The sequence below is a fragment of the Phyllobates terribilis genome, unplaced genomic scaffold (assembly GCF_046119375.1).
Source record: "Phyllobates terribilis strain yellow unplaced genomic scaffold, ASM4611937v1 Scaffold_2__4_contigs__length_985480577, whole genome shotgun sequence".
NCBI classification, from domain to species: Eukaryota; Metazoa; Chordata; class Amphibia; order Anura; family Dendrobatidae; genus Phyllobates; species Phyllobates terribilis.
This window is the reverse complement of record NW_027362762.1, coordinates 188,208,025-188,225,123: the sequence shown is the minus strand read 5'-3', so window position 1 is coordinate 188,225,123 and position 17,099 is coordinate 188,208,025. Positions and strand designations below refer to the sequence as shown.

The 17,099-nt window shown below is 40.8% G+C and overlaps 1 protein-coding gene across 4 annotated transcripts in view; it reads left to right on the top strand.

The window, feature by feature from the left end:
- RBMS2 (RNA binding motif single stranded interacting protein 2) overlaps positions 1 to 17,099 on the top strand; it is a 124,176-nt gene that overhangs the window by 83,161 nt on the left and 23,916 nt on the right. For all 4 annotated transcript variants that reach the window (XM_073663617.1, XM_073663611.1, XM_073663625.1 and 1 more), the window contains exon 3: positions 13,901 to 13,959. In XM_073663617.1, coding sequence (XP_073519718.1) covers positions 13,901 to 13,959 — 59 coding nt within the window. The remainder of the gene's footprint in view (positions 1 to 13,900; positions 13,960 to 17,099) is intronic.

Sequence of the window (17,099 nt, the reverse complement as noted above, 5' to 3'; positions counted from 1 at the left end):
GTTGTAGAGTCCGTCTCATGCTACCACTAGTGTGAAAGCACAACCAACATTCAAAAGTGACCAAAACATCAGCCAGAAAGCATTGGTATTGAGATGTGGTCCCCACCTGCAGAACCACTCCTTTACTGAGTGGGTCTTGATAATTGCCAATAATTTCCATCTATTGTCTATTCCATTTGCACAACAGCATGTGAAATTGATTGTCAATCAGTGTTGCTTCCTAAGTGGACAGTTTGATTTCACAGAAGTTTGATTTACTTGGAGTTATATTCTGTTGTTTAAGTGTTCCCTTTATTTTTTTGAGCAGTGTATAAGGTAGGCTCCTATAACCTAGGCTCCAGTGTTCATTGGAACTGACCCTATAAATGAAAACACTGAGTATAAAATTATAAAGTGTAGAAAGTCTTTGTTTGTTTATGGAAAGCAATAATTTATGCGATTTTCCCAGCTTATATTATTTCCACCATCTCATGTTTTACTTAAAGCTAGCTGTGATATATGGACTCTGGCATGCCAATGTAAGGAGGCTTATTCGCCATGCAATGCTCCTCTGGTCAATTAAATATGCAAATTGCCTCTTCAGAGAGAAAGACGACTAGAACTCTATAGCGCCACCTGTTGGAAGAAGCGATCCTATAAGTTACTGTCGACCCTTTAACGAGGTCTTATTCCAGAGCATCTAACTTAGCCAAATCAGATCTCATACTTTTCACTGATGAGGGGCAATACCCTGAAACACCATGTCTGCAAATTGAGATTCTGATTTGGCTTTTATCCTAAGTCATATTGCAAGACTCGTTAAAGGGTCGATAGTGACTTGTAGGATTGCTGCTTCCAACAGGTGGTACTATAGAGTTCTAGTCCTCTTCTTCTCTAAAGAGGCAATCTGTATATTTAATTTCACAGAGCAGCATTGCACGGCGAATAAGCCTCCTTACAATGGCATACCAGAGCCTGTATGTCACTTTCCACAAGGAGAAATGTTACCCCTTAGACCTCAGTCCAGAGCCTCTCACTCAGCCAAATCAGATCTTATACTTTGCACTGATGAGGGGCAATACCCTGAAACAAAGTGTCTGCAAATTGAGATTCTGATTTGGCTTTTATCCAAAGTCATATTGCAAAACTCGTTAAAGGGTAGATAGTGACATAGGATCGCTGCTTCCAACAGGTGGCGCTGTAGAGTTCTAGTCTTCCTCTCTGAAGAGGCAATTTGCAGCTGTGATATATGAAATTTCCCTTACTTATGAGCATAGAAGATGTATGTAGGCATCCACATTGTGCCTGTCATCAGTGAGCTGTGATGTGACTCAATTTGGTATACTCTAAGGAATTTAGAGCAGTTATTTTTTTCCATTTCCAGCAAAATATTACAATTGATTACACCATGTAAGGTTCTAGATTATTTTCCATGATCCCTTTAAATAAACAAAACCCATTTTGTAATTATATCAAAGATACTATTTTTTGTGCAAAAAATACATTGCATTATTTATCTTGTACAGTCTATACTATTTTATATTCCAGAGATGCATTCACAATTCTGAGCATTTCAAAACTTTGCAGGCTTAAAGGGGCTGTCCAGATTCACAAAAACACAACAATTCTGAGATAAAAGGAAAGCACTTACTAATTAGCTTCCATTAACAAATGAATTAATAAATACATTTAATTAGCAAATAATTGTTTTGTTAATAAAGGTAATTGCTCTAGCACTTCAAAATGTCCGCCCCCTTGATACACTGAAAGAAACTTGTCCTAGAATGTTTAAATGATATGTGCCCATGAGCATGTGTAGCAGGAAGCACCATCTCCACCATTCATGTGAGAGTGGGTATTCTGGTCTAATACTGAAGATACCAGGGTACTGAGGTAAGATGAAGCTGCTCACACTGCTGTCCACCCTGTCTGTGATCTAATACTGGAGATACCAGATGTGCTGAGGTAAGAAGAGGCTTCTCACACTGCTGTCTACCCTGTGTTTCTGATCTAATCCTGGAAACAACACGGGTGCTGAGGTAAGAAGAGGCTTCTCACACTGCTTTCTACCCTGTCTTTCTGATCTAATGCTGGAGATACTAGGAGTGCTGAAGTAATAAGAGGCTGCTCACACTTCTGTTCACCCTGTCTCTATGATCTAATACTGTTGATAGCAGGGGTGCTGAGGTAATAAGAAACTCCTCATACTGTTGTCTATTCTGTCTATCTGATCTAATACTGGAGATACAATGGGTGCTGAGAGAAGAAGAGACTGCTCATACTGCTGTCCATCCTGTCTTTCTGATCTAATACTGGGGATAACAGAAGTGCCGAGGTAAGAAGAGGATGCTCACACTGCTGACCACCCTATCTTTCTGATCTAATACTGGGGGATAAAAAGTGCTGAGATAAGAAGAGGCTGCTCACACTGCTATCCACCCTGTCTTTCTGATCTAATACTGGGGAAAACAGAAGTGCTGAGGTAAGAAGAGGCTGTCCACCCTGTCTTTCTGATCTAATTCTGGGGAGAACAGAAGTGCTGAGGTAAGAAGAGGATGCTCACACTGCTGTCCACCCTATCTTTCTGATCTAATTCTGGGGATAACAGAAGTGCTGAGGTAAGAAGAGGCTTCTCACACTGCTGTCCACCCTGTCTATCTGATCTAATACTGGAGATGTCATGTGTACTAAGGTAAGAAGAGGATGCTCACACTGCTGTCCACCCTGTCTATCTGATCTATACTGGAGATATCATGTGTACTAAGGTAAGAAGAGGCTGCTCACACTGCTGTCCACCCTGTCTATCTGATCTATACTGGAGATGTCATGTGTACTAAAGTAAGAAGAGGATGCTCACACTGCTGTCCACACTGTCTTTCTGATCTAATTCTGGGGATAACAGAAGTGCTGAGGTAAGAAGAGGCTGCTCACACTGCTGTAGACCCTGTCTTTCTGAATGCTGAGCTGTTGCTGTGACCTGGCGATAATCTATACAACATACTGTCAAGCTTTCTCCAGGTCACAGCAGCGGAGCTTCTAGATGCACATGCTCATAGGCACCTGTCCTATTGATATTGCTAGACAGATTTCTGTCAGTGTGCTAAGATAGCATCTGTTATAATATACTACATTGATTACATCCAAGTTTCAAACTAGTGTGAGTGAATGTTTTCTCTGATGATTTGCATTCTGAGGATTTTAGGCTTTACTCCCGGCTATAAACAGTGATCTAAAGCAAAGATGGACATACATCACTCACTCACTCCATGGACACATAATATTTATGCATTGCGTACATACTGCACATGTGCTATATACACTTTGAACAGGTATTTATAAATCTAATTCTTGTTGCTTTTTTAATACCAACATTTTTCTGCAGTGCTGTACAGAGATCGTCATCATTTACATCAGTCCCAGTCCCATATTGGACCTACAATCTAAACTTACCATCTCAGTCACACTGATACACACTAGTCACTATTTTGTTAGAAGACAATCAACCAGTCATTATGGTTTATTTTAAATAGCTGTAAATCATGGCACCCAGTGACCCAGTTGACTATTTTTCCATTGATAGGAACTCTAAATGTAGGTGGTTAGGGAGTAATGTTATAATTGTGACAATTACACACACGCATACATAATAGGGCCAATTTTATAGGAAGACGATTAACCTTTTAGTATGCTTTCGCCTCTTACACAGACTACTCACACTGCAATAAATGAGTATTAGGCTAAGTGCCCACTGCAGTGGCTGTCTGTATAGAAAAGCGTAATCTGCTGCTTTTTCCTAAACAGTAAAACAAATGGTATATAGAAGCATAACAGTCAGAAGGGGGCCAAAAAAACACTCTTTTGGTCTCCGTCTGATAAATGGGGGCTTATGGAAATTTTACAACATACGATGGGAAAAGCATACTACCTTTTCCTATACAGAAGACCTCTGCAAGAAACGTATATCATGCCGTATACTTTTTGTTTAAAATTTGTCCATACAGTGGACGGATACCTGGACATCCATCCTGACTTTAGGCTGTGCTGGTTGCGTACCTCCCAAGAACTGATTAGGGAATCAATTTGATACAAATAGAATTTGTGTCGAATTTCATGAAATTTGCAGGTCCTGGTGAATGCAATTAGCTTGATTTGCACGTTACCATTTTACACATTGCTGAAGATTGTATCAGTCACTGAAGGTGCAAATGATCTCAAGTACGACCGCGCAGACTTCCCTATAATACCTTACAGCTATTACATGGTATAGTGCCGCCTATCAGAAGGGACCATGAAAGCCTGTATGAAAGTCGAGGTAGGGAATGCTGCAGCCATTTTAAGGTTATTTAGGATACTTAGAGGAGATTACAGCAAAGCAATGAAGACAGAAAGAGAAAGCTGTAAAACATAGGAAACATACTTTATACAGTAATGTGTTCTACTACTGCGGCAGTAAAGAAGATGAGTGTAGTAGTCTGTGAAAAATGCAGAATCAATTGAGGGGGGGGGAGTGAGATGCCAGAAACAATGAAGGATTCACAGTGATTGATAAGTTGTAAAGTGTAGATGGCATCTGTCCTGCTGCATTTGAATTACAAGTGCACATGTTTTTTCTTCTTAATGCACTAGAAAGCAGCAGCAATGCAGCACAATATTTTTTGCCAAAAAAAAGTCTGAAATCTGTCTCAGTCAGAGATGTGCTAAGTTTATGCATTACTTGTGCAATACTTTGTGTAAAGGGGGGAATAATTGTTTTTTTTTTTGTATTCTTAAATACAACAGAAAATTCCACAAAATCCAAACATTTAACATCAACTTTCTACCTCAGATGGAATGTGTCTTGCAAACAATTTTCTTTGCACGTATGTTTTGCTGGTCAAATTTTACATCCACAAATGTCACACCGATACAGCGCACTGTTACAGGTGCTGGCTTTATGCACATGTACCTACCTATCATTTATTTTTACGTCAAGTTTGGGAAAATGGTTGAATCTTGTTAAAAAAATGTAAACATTTAACTCTGCATGTCTGTTTTTCCTCACCAGTTTTACTACCATACATGTCACACCTATACTGCAGCCTGCTGCCACATTTTGCTTTCTGTACGTGTACCTAACTACTTACAGTAGCATTTCTCATTACATCCTTTTTGACAGTGGTTAAATAATTGGGATTGAAAAGATGATCACAAGTTAATTATAGTGTTGTACAAAATTTGTGGTAAATGAAAAAATAGCAATGGATAGGGTAGTGTGAAAAGAAAAAACAAAATACCATACCACAGCTAAGAACCTGGGAACAGTAGCAGAAACACTATCACTACCACTAGCACCAGCTGTCCAGGCAGTAGTATTACCAAACGCAGTCCACAATTGGCTTCAATTGCCTCTACCAAGCGTATAAATAGAAAAGTCGAGGGCATTATGAAATTTACTCGACTCAGTCACAGCAGGTTGATGTTACCTCTGTCAGCAACACTGTCATTTTGAGTCAGTGTCCTGAACTGAATGGTCTGCCTGATCACAAATGGCTAAGAGGGATCATTTTTGGACCGTTTTTAATTTAAAAAAATGAAACAAAAGATAAAAAGTCTGTCAGTGTTACATATGACTTTTCATTGCAGTTGAAGACATTGCAGTAGTGCAGTTTGCAGTGAAACAATTAGTTACAAACGAAATTTTGAAAAACCTAGCAAATTCGAATTTCAAAACACTTGATCACTTTTACATCAGAGTGCATGCAACCAACAGTGGACAGCTAGCTAGCTTTCTTTTGTCTACTGAAAGACAGAGATACCTCCAACTGAGGCAAAAATTCTGCCCTCTTCATCACTCGCTCCATTTTGCTTCTGCTCTCCTCTTCCTCATTCTCTGTGCAGGTAATATACAGTATATCTGCTCTAGTGTTCAAATAGGAAAACCTCATCTCCCACTCATATATGAGTTCAGACAGATAGTTTGGAATGTATCAGATGGCAAGCATGTTGACTTTAATAGAAAACCAGCAGAACTGTGTTTTCAGCTCTGGAGTATTGTGCAGGCAAGAGCTCTAAATCTGTACAGAATGGGTATTGTAATGTATTTGCTGCGTTATTTAACATTTCCAGTAGATCTGTAAACTGATGTTCATAGAAGATCATATTTTATGAATGACTGGTAGTTGTATTTGACCACTAGTGTCTGTTTCTAATATTCCATTTTACCTGGCAACACAAGAAAACTAATGCTGCAACTTGCAGAATTCGTAAAACTGTCAGTGTGCGTTACATAACCATAGAAGCATTAAGCATTACTCTCCGCAAGAGCTTACAATCTGCGGCTAGACGTCCAATTACAGTATAGCAGGTACTGGCTCATGGTTGTAGAGTTCGACTTGTAACAGAATCTGCCCAGCTTAGTTATTTCCTGTCTGGTGTCAGTAAATGGTTGGGAGGAGGTGGGGGATGGTAACTGTAGGAAGGGAAAGACTAAAGTTAATCCTTTCGTTGCTGGGTAGTAAAAACCAAAAAAATGCGATTTGCACAGATGTATGGATCTCGTGCACTGAGAGAGGGTTAAACAACTTGGGGTCAACAGAAAAATGTTATCTGTCATAGGAGGGAGTGCAGTGAAAGAGGAGGAAGAGGGAGATGGCTGGGAAGCAATGCTGTCAACCCAGGCTATTCTTAGCTGTATGGGTAACTGTCTCACCAGAGGAAGGAAAAGACAAATAAAAGGCAACACTTCCTGATTTCACATTCAGCAAATCATAGGGATATCTAAGGCCGCACGTAGAATCCATTTCGGTCTTCCAAGGACTAATCCAATGTTAATGCAGCTTAGAGGTAATCAATGGCATCTCTTCGTTAAGACGTCTTCTAAATTAAGACTTTTTGTAAATTATGGTTTTGCCGATAGATTTGTGATGAGTAAGATTTGTAGATCGTTGTGGGTAACTAACCATACTAGTGGTCACCATAACATTGGCCCTTTGATGAGAAAGCGCCACTATAGACTTTGCTCCCATCACCCAGATGAGGGCTGAATGATGGAGCTATCTTCCTGACATGTAATGTGTGCACACACCCCAGCATGCTTCTGACCTGTTTGGCCACCATAATGGCGGGTAATTCTATAATTGCTTCTCAGTGTTGCTTGGACACCTTAGTCGTCTATCTACAAGACATCCGTCTTCATCAGCAAGTTAGAAGCAGATAAATGAAGCATAAAGTGAAGATCCTTTCTGCAACGTTTGCCCATTTAGTGAAGGCATTGTGTAGTATAATGCAGAAGTGGGATATAGTCAATAGAATTAGCTAGTAGATAATTACAGAAAGAAGCCGGTGATGAGGACTAGTTAATCACTCTTCTCTCCCTGCTCTGAGCAATGCAGGGCATGAGGGCACGCGAGGTCCGCATTACCAGCTGGAGCACTGAGCTAGAGCGCTGGTCACACAGGTAATGCCAACTGTCGGCGCAGATTAATTTCACTGAATTGAGACTGAGAAAAATAAGTACAGTACCCAATATAACCAGGGAGATGTTATCCAAGATCTATTCACCTGTATTGATCTACACTTTACATTGTTTGTCCTAATTTATCCTCTTTTAAATCTTTTCCAGGTATAAATGTAGTAATTTTCCCACTTGTTCTTGTTATATTAGTATTTTTGTATTGTGACCATGCTCGTTGTAATAATAATAATCTTTTTCTTAATATAGCGCCAATATATTCAGCAGTTCTTTACAATTCAGGCAATTTACAGACATTATCATCACTGTAAATTGTCTGAATTGTAAATTATGAATCTAGATTGTGGGGCTCACAATCTAGAATCTCTATCATGTCTTTGCAATGTGGGAGGAAACCGGAGAACCCGGAGGAAACCCACGCAAACACGGGGAGAACATACAAACTCCTTGCAGATGTTGTCCTTGGTGGGATTTGAACCCAGGACCCCAGAGCTGCTAGGCTGCAGTGCTAACCACTGAGCCACCCTGCTGCCCATGTAATACACAAATGACCATTTATTCAGGGAAGACGATGAGCAACAGAAATGTTTATGCCTTATTCACTCGAAGATTTTTTCATGTACATGTTTCATCGGGATAGAACACGTCCCCATTATTGTCTATATGGCTGTTCACATGTCCAGGTGTTTCTGAAGATCAAGTGTCCATAAAAAAAGACAAAAAATCAAAATACAAAGCAACAGTCTTGTTTGTTTTTTATCCGTCAAGGCCGATTTTATCCCGGTCAAGTCAATTTTTACCATTTTGACGAACCATAATTTTGAAATGATGCACGAACTGATGTACTATTATATTGGAGATTTTGGCCACTCTACTCGCGCATTAAAATATTTTTGGCATGTTATTGGTCAAATTGTTTAATCCGTTAGATTATCTAATATGTCATTTTACCAGAAAAAAATAGCTCAGCCTGGTGTCCTGTTTTTCCGGAAAAAATGCCAGACATGGAGGCCTTCTGGTGCCGTTTGCATCAACTAGGTAAAGGGTCTTCTGGAAGGTCTCCATTTGTCTGTTCCAATACAAAACAGAGAAACTGAATTGAAAATTGCAGGTGTGAACAGACACATTGACACTTTGCTTCACAGTAATAAGATCTTTTGATTCAATCGTCAGTCTGCAGTCTGTTCCTTCCTTATTTGAGATGAGCTTATCTAATGAGGCAATAAGAAGCAGATGTCTCATAGAAGGCTTGGAGCAAAGCGGTCCAAAGAGAATTTTTTTGTTTTTAGGCATATATAGTTTAAGGTTTATATGCCCACTATGCAGAATTGAAGCAGGAAATTTCTGCAGCGTTTCTGCATGTTCTTGGCAGTAAAAACGCTTGCGGATTTTACACGCGTTTTTACATGCGGATTTGACTTGCGTTTTTCAAATGCATTGGGACCTCAAATCCGCATGCAGAAACGCACAAATAACGGACATGCTGCGGATTTTTCCGCAAGGAAAAAACGCTGCGGAAAATTCCTCAGCCTTGGCACAGAACATGCAGATTTTCATTGGGGACCATGGGGCACGGATTACCAAGCGTTTTGCAAGCATTTACGCTGCGGAAATTCCGCAGCAAAACCGCTTGAAAAACGCATAGTGGGCACACAGCCTTAGCATAGACAGTAGATATCTGCTTTGTAAATGTAATCCCGGCATTACAAAAGACGATCGTATTTCATAATATTTTGTCTGTCCAAAAGGGAATAGTTGATGTTTAATATTCAAGACTTTGTGGCGCTGGTCTGTCGTGCACTACTACAAAATGGCAAACAAATTAGAATTTCCAGCAGAGAACAAAGCAAAAATTAAAGCATAAAATAATAAATGGGTTACAGAAGAATGGGGAGGTGTCAGACAGACACACTCATTTGGGTCCAGTTTAGAGATAAGTTTATAACGCCAAAAATAAACCAAATGTTTGAAAAAAGGTGGGAGCCCATGAAGAGGTGTTAAAATTCAAGTTTAACTTCAGTTACCATATATCTAATTCCACCTTATCCTAGTTATCATTGTGCATAGAAAATGAGGTATATAATGAGTACATACCTACCAACCGTCCTGGATCCAGCGGGACAGCCCCGAATTTGGTATCATACTGTGATATGTGACTGTGTTGGCGTCGAATTGGTGTTATGGACTGTGGGAGCATCATACTGTATTGTGGGGCATCATACTGTGTTTGGACACTTTGGGGGAATCATACTGTGTATGAGGGCGACTGTGGGTGTTTCATACTATGCATGTGGAAGAATGTACTATGGGGGCATATTGTTGTTATGATCTGCAAACAAGAACTAAGGAAAGAAGGGGAAAGCTTTCCCTACAGTAAGACTAAGATGAATCCCTACGATGTAGCGGGCTGCCTGTTCCTAGCGAACAGACCCGCCTTAGTCCTAGGCTAGTCTGAACGAAGACCTATAGAATAAAGGGAAGGGGTCCCTAAAAGAACTAAGGACTGGAACAAAAATCGGACACCTCCTGAACAGAGAAAGTTGTTGCAGAAAACAAAAGATAAACTGACAAAAGGTACTAGAGGTCCCAAAGGACCAAGCGAACTGACAGAGAAAGGCACCGAAGCACCTGGCTAGCAAAACAGTCAAACACTGAAGTCCAGCACAGCCAAAAAGGCGGAGCTGGAATATAAAGGCAGATGGTCACGTGACCGCAAAACACAAGATGGAAAAAACAAACAGGAGGGTTGTAACAATTGTTATGTGTGGGGATTGTTGGGACATTATACTATGTCTGTGGCGTCCAGTGGAGTGTATCATACTGTTTGGGGGCTGTAGGGACATTATACTGTGAGTGAAGGAATGTATTATAAGGGCATCATACTGTGTGTGGAGGGCTGTGGGTTGAGTTTGGGGTAATGGACGGTCATGACCAAAAATTTATTTTTTTTACAAACTTTGCTGCTTCATTGTCTTCAGATTTTTATGTCATATGTTTCTAGGGCTTTTGAAGTCCAATTATAAATATTTCAGAAGTTTTTACATTTTATTGACAAGTACATCAATGTCATACAAAGACTCAATATTTACAGTGATTATCCTAAATTTTCAAGACTTCTGCAGTTCACCCAAGCATTTGGATATCTGCTTCTGGGTCAAATCCTGACTGATGGCAACCCATTCTTGCCTTATCAGTGCTTTTTACTTTATCACCCGCTTTTTGAGGATTGTCCACAGGTAATTGCGATCTGGGTAGTTTCCTGACCATAGACTGAGCAATTTGATGATGAACAATGCTTTTTCCAGCATGATGGAGACCATGTCACAAGACAGTAGTGATAACTAAGTGGCTCGGAGAAAAAAACATTGAAATTTTAGGTCCATTGCCAGGTAACTCCCCAGATAAGAATATCAACCTGTGGTCAATCCTCAAAAAGTGGGTAGACAAACAAAAACACAGAAATTGTGATAAATGCCAAGCACTCATTAGGCAAGAATGAGTTGTCATTGTGTGTATGGTGGGGACTTTGGGTCATCATACTGTAGGTAGGGTAATGTACTGAGGGGGTACCATACTATGTGCGGGGGAATCTACTGTGGGGGAATCATACAGAACAGGTGGCTGCCGTGAAGGAATCATACTGTTTGTGCGAGATTTTGGTGGGTATCATACTGTGTGGAGGGCTGTGGGGGCATCATATTATATGTGGAGGAATGTACTTTGAGTGCATCATACTGTGTGTGGGGAAATGTACTGTGGGACATCATACTGTGAGTGGGTGGCTGTGGAGGCATCATACTAAGTGGGAGGACTGTGGGGGCATTGTACTGAGTATGAAGTTGACTGTGGTGGGCATTTGGTGTAAGTTGGTTTTGGGGTACATCATACTGTGTGAGGGAGAATTTACTGTGGGGGCATCATACTGTGCGAAGGGGAGCTGTGAGGACATCATACTGTGTGAGGGGGACTATGAGAGCATAATTCTGTGTGTGGATGATGTACTGTAGGGGGAACCATGCAGTGTGGGGGCAATGTAGGGGCTTTATACTGTATGCGGGAGACTGAGCATCATAATGTGTGTGGGGAGGACTGTGGGGCATTATCTTATATGTGGGGGAACTGTGATGACTTCATACTGTGTGGGGTATCATACTGTTTGTGGGGGCTGTGTGAGCATCAAACCGTGTCTGATGGGATGTGGGGGCCGTATGATGTGTGTGGGATGTTGCATTGTTTTGGCATTATACTGTTGGAGGCACCGTACTGTGCGTGGGGACTGTGGGGATATCATACTATGTGAGAGGAGACCATGGAGGCATCATACTGTGTGTGCGGGAAAGTACAATGGATTACACCATACTGTGAGTGGAGGAATGTAGTCTGTCGGGGCCATCATATTTTGTTTGGGGGAATGTACTACTGGGGGGAAACTTACTGTGGGGGCATTATACTGTGCTTGTGGGGTGGGCACTGTGGGGGGCCATGAAAGTAGTACCATACTCTATGGTAACATAATGTTCTTTATTAAGAGCAGTATTTCTGGGTGGGCACATATTTAGTACAGGGCAAGGATAGGGAAGTGGCTTAGCGTAAGATAGTAATTGCTGCGGGGCGCTATGCGTGCCATAGTGTATGACCTTCTTTCCTGTCGTTCAGAGTTGTGAGGAATGCGAGCAGTTTGGAGGTATCTGACCCTGCAGAGGTGTTGTATGTGTTCCTGTGCCTGTAAAACAGATATGAATGAAAACTAAGTGATCAACAGTGCAATTCTTTCCCTGAAAACATAGCAGCTCTACTGGGTCAAAAATCTTTATTTTTAATTGTGCTGGGTCAATTTGTGAAATAAAATCACCAATGACTATAATTCTCACTCCATGCCACAGGCAAGGGCAAGTAATGGAGCTCTTCTATGCAATTACCAAATCTTGCTATCGTTACTTACAAAACACTACATATGTCCATCTATATCTCACCACTAAGTCCAGGTTTTAGTTTTTATTGAATAAAACCTGACTTGGTTCCAAATCTTTCCACTTTACCAAGTTCATCACTGGACCACTGTAGGGTATATCTAGTACTCACATAAATGGCCATCCACGAAATTAGAGGACAACTCGAATCGGCCAGAACAGAAGTTGTGCCTACAGAGCAAATCTTCATTTTAGCTTATGGATAGTCATACCATATGTCCTAACAGGGCAAAAGGATTGGGGTTGACTTTATGAGACTTTCCTTTAAGTTGTGTTCAATGTGAAATACTATTGGCACGATAACTATCTTGGCAAATCAGAAGGCCCTGAGTAGGCTAATACTGTCCTTGCTACAAACCTTTTGTCATTTGTTGTTTAGAGATCTGAGTTCATCATAATGTGAGCTGAATCTTGCTGACTTGTACATGTTCCTGTGTGCGCCGCATATGCAGGTTAATGGATAGTTTTATGTAATGAAGTTAATCTAAAGCCTAGGGTGATGATGGGTGAGGTTGCATGCTGCGTTATGACTGCCTGATATTCCATAAAGGTTTAGAAGGGAAATTTTACAGCATAATTTAATAGTACTGAATGCGGTATGTTCCTGCACGTGGTATGTATCAAACGCTCGAATGGCCAGCAGCTTTATCTCCCGAGACCTTATCTCCCGGAGAACAAAAGGAACCACCATTGGAAATCCAACAGGTTAGATCCTTCCCTCTTCGGACATCATCTGTCGGAGAATAATCGGGAGGCCATCATACATATTAGATTGTTAGAGAGTTTTCATCTGACATAAATTTTTATTTTTAATTTCATAAATCAATAGTACACATGGAAAAAAAAAAAACGTTGTAATACATATTATCAGAGAAATCTTCTTGCTCCTCCTGGGACTGATATTTCATTCTCATTTTATATGTAAAGTCTTTCTTCAGTAAATATAGATTTTTCCCATTACTGAGATAAGAATTGACTGTGACATCACGGCATCTGATATGAGGCATACAGGGATTGCCGTCCTCAGCAGTATATAACCTGTATGCCCATATTAATAGTTTAGATAGGTCAAATGTGGTGACAAGTTCCCTTTAAGGTTTAACTGTCTTTTCAGGTGAACTTACAGCATGATGTCTGTGTCTGATCTGACTCTAACCGCTCCCTCTTTATCACCCTCCCCTCTCCATAAAATCTTATGAGCAGCAACGTTCATCTCCTATTATATTAATGGGAAAATCTGTCTTCACTGAATACAGATTTTACTTGTGAATTGAGAAAGATCAATTTGGGCTGAGAAAGAAGCCAATTTCTCTGATATGATATATTACAAAGTTGCTTATTTTCATGTTTATTATTGATTTAAGAAATAAAAATAACAACGGTTTCTCTTTAAGTGTTATGTAAATGGGGGTCTTTTGACATATTTTTAGTTTACTATGTAGATAAAAACAATATATGACTCTTACGAGCAGCTAAGCATATCTCACTTTGTTTCTTCTAGATATGGAAAAATTGTCTCAACGAAAGCTATTTTGGATAAAACAACCAACAAATGTAAAGGTGAGAACCATGTGCTTTATAATGTCTTTTGTTCTACAGGATTGTATTTTCCTATGGGTGCAGTAATACAGCTGCGTGCATAATTATTTATTTATTATGCTTTGTTTGTACAGCACCATTCCACAGCGCTTTACAGAAATTATCGGCACTGTCCCCATTGGGGCTCACAATCTAAATCCCCTATCAGTATGTCTATGGAGTGTGGGAAGAAACCGGAGAACCCGGAGGAAACCCACACAAACACAAGGAGAACATACAAACTCCTGGCAGATTTTTTCCTTGGTGGGATTTGACCCCAGCGTGCAACGCAACAATGCTAACCACTGAGCCACCCTGCTGCCAAGGAGTCAATTCCTATCTTAAACACACAGGCTAGGACCAATTTCATAGAAAGGATATTTATTTTATTAGCATATCAGTAATTATTCAGTTGAGCAAAACACATTTATGCAGATGTTTCTTCATCATTTCTGCATACACCAATTTTCCAATGGGCATCCGGATTGTAAAAAACTATAACACTTCCCCGGAGACCATGGACAAATCGTATTATTTGGATGATTCAAAAGAAAAATAGCATCAGTAATAAACCAATATTTTCCATGTTGTAGATACATTTGAATTGACTGATGCCGATTGTAGTCTTTACAACTTTGATATTTTATAGTCGTGAATGACTCTATTTAATAATGGTCAAACGCTCCGGAGCTGAGAAAAAAAAACGATGTCCAGAATGGATAATGAAAGGATTCACATTCTGAAGGTCAGGAACCTGTTATCTTGAGATTTGCCTCAGTAATTCCAAGAAGGTCTCTTGTTATCAGGTGATGGGGCAGGCACATGTAATAGCAGATTCCTCACATTCCAAGAATTTCTAGTGTGAGAGGAGTAGTCAGGAGCTGAGCGGAGCGGCACAATCTCACAGGCGTAAATGTGGGGCTTTTTACATAATACTGTAGTATTGTAACTACAGGTATAGTAACCCTATGGCACAGACATTAACCTCAGACAGAATAGACACCAATGCCAGAGCCAGTCACCGTGCCCTCGTTACAGAGTTGGCACAGGGTCCTGTTACAGAGCTAGCCACAGTGAACCATCAACAATATTAGTTCTAGTGCCCCCAGAACATGGCGGTGTCACATTGGCAGACACTGGTACTTACTTTTTTCTACCACCTCCGCTGTTGTTCTCCTTTATGTAGAAGCTGAAACGCAGATAAGTCTGGATTTAAATGGCAACTTTGCCTATGATGCATTGTTCCGGTCAAAAATTGCATGATTCTAGTGAATGTAATCACATTGTGACCATGAAAATCCCAAGGGCACAACACTTAAAGGGAGTCTGTCAGCAGGTTTTTGCTCTGTAATCTGACAGCACCATGAAATAGGGGCTAAGACCCAGATTCCAAGTATGTATCACTTTACTGGGTGCAGCGGTTGTGATAGAGTCATAGTAGATGAGCTGTGTATAACCCCGACCACACCACAGCTTTCTGTGTACATTATATAGTGACTACTGCCAATCAGTGCAGGTGTAGTTGGACTAGGATGCACAAGGCCAGTTGTCCTGTAATGATAATATTCTGCTGATAAAATGCTGATTGTATTGAAACAGCAAAACACAACCCAGTAAGTGACACATCGCTATAGTCAGGGTCTCTGCTCCTACATTATGGTGCTTTTAGATTACATAGCAAAACCTGCTGACAGATTTCCTTTAAGGTGCATTACAGTGCAATGTGGTGGTGTAACATCAAGTATCTCGGCCCCAATTCATAATCTCCAAAAGGGCTCCCAGCTCTCACATATCTTTTAATAGTAATAATTTTGTCACACGGGCCAAAGAGACCTTTTACCCCTCTAGGCTCGGTGAGTTGGCTGTGACTGCGACCCCCGCACTCTGTATAGTTACTGCCTTGATGTAATGTATCATTCACGAGATAGGTATTTCTATAGCCTGCGAATATGCCATTAACACTGCTGATGAGGACACTTATTTATCCCCTATACACATTCTGCTGTATATGTACTGTAGGAGTTCATTCTCTCTGGTAAGCATTAGGCCTTAGGTAGCGTTCACACAGGCAATGCAGTTTTGGTCCAAACATGTGCAGTTTTTATTGCTTTCCAAAGGTTGCACAGCACCAAAACAAACTCATAAACGTAAATCCCTAGCCTTGTCCAGGCACTAACTAAACAGAACAGACCCTGGCTACTCATACACGGCTGAGCTAGCCCCAGCTCAGTCAAATAAAACAGCTATTGTCCATAGCAACCACTGATACTGGCTGTTCTCTGCACACGGCCTGTGCAGACTCCTCTCAGAGAGGGATTCTGGCCTGTCTTTCTCTCTTCAACTCAAATACACATCCAGTCTGGTCAGCTTCCCTGAACTGCCTGCCTTAGATGAACACCAAGGCTGTTTCTATGCAGAGCTCACCAGGTGCACTAATCAAAGCCTGCAGAGCTAGGATTTAACCCCAGCCTACCTGGCACTGCTACAGTACATTGTGGTGAAGTGTTGGTTGCTGCATCACGGAGTGCATGTATGGCTTGAGGACGGAGTGAGCAAAGGAACTGTGCCCATGCTATTGCAGCAGGAGCTGCCTGTTATATACAACTTGGCTCCCACTGTTAAGCCACGGCCCCACTATCAGTATTCAGTCAGTATTTTTTCTCAGGAGTGGGTGATAAATTTTGAATTGGTGACTTGTTTCTATTATACCTTTTCTCTGATTGTTCCTCACCTGATTTTGGCTCCCACTCCTGAGAAAAAATACTGACCAAATACTGACAGTGCGACCGTGGCCTAACCGTCAGGATCACAACTATGGGCGACGCCAGCCATTTAACTCTTTACACTATGTCACCCTATGTTTAACAGTGGCCTCCATGTCTGCCATACGTCTCAACCTATCAGATACTGCCAGAGGTGGGATGAAAATAGCACCAAAACTGTACAGAAGTAATAAAACCTTATAAATTTGCTAAAGCCATAATTATTCTAACCCACAGGATGAATAGAAATCATCATTTGTGCAGCACGGTGAATGGTGTTAAATTTAAAGTGTAAAAAGACAATGGCAGAATTGCTGATTTTGTTCTAGGCCTTCCCATAAAACATTTATCAGAAGTTTG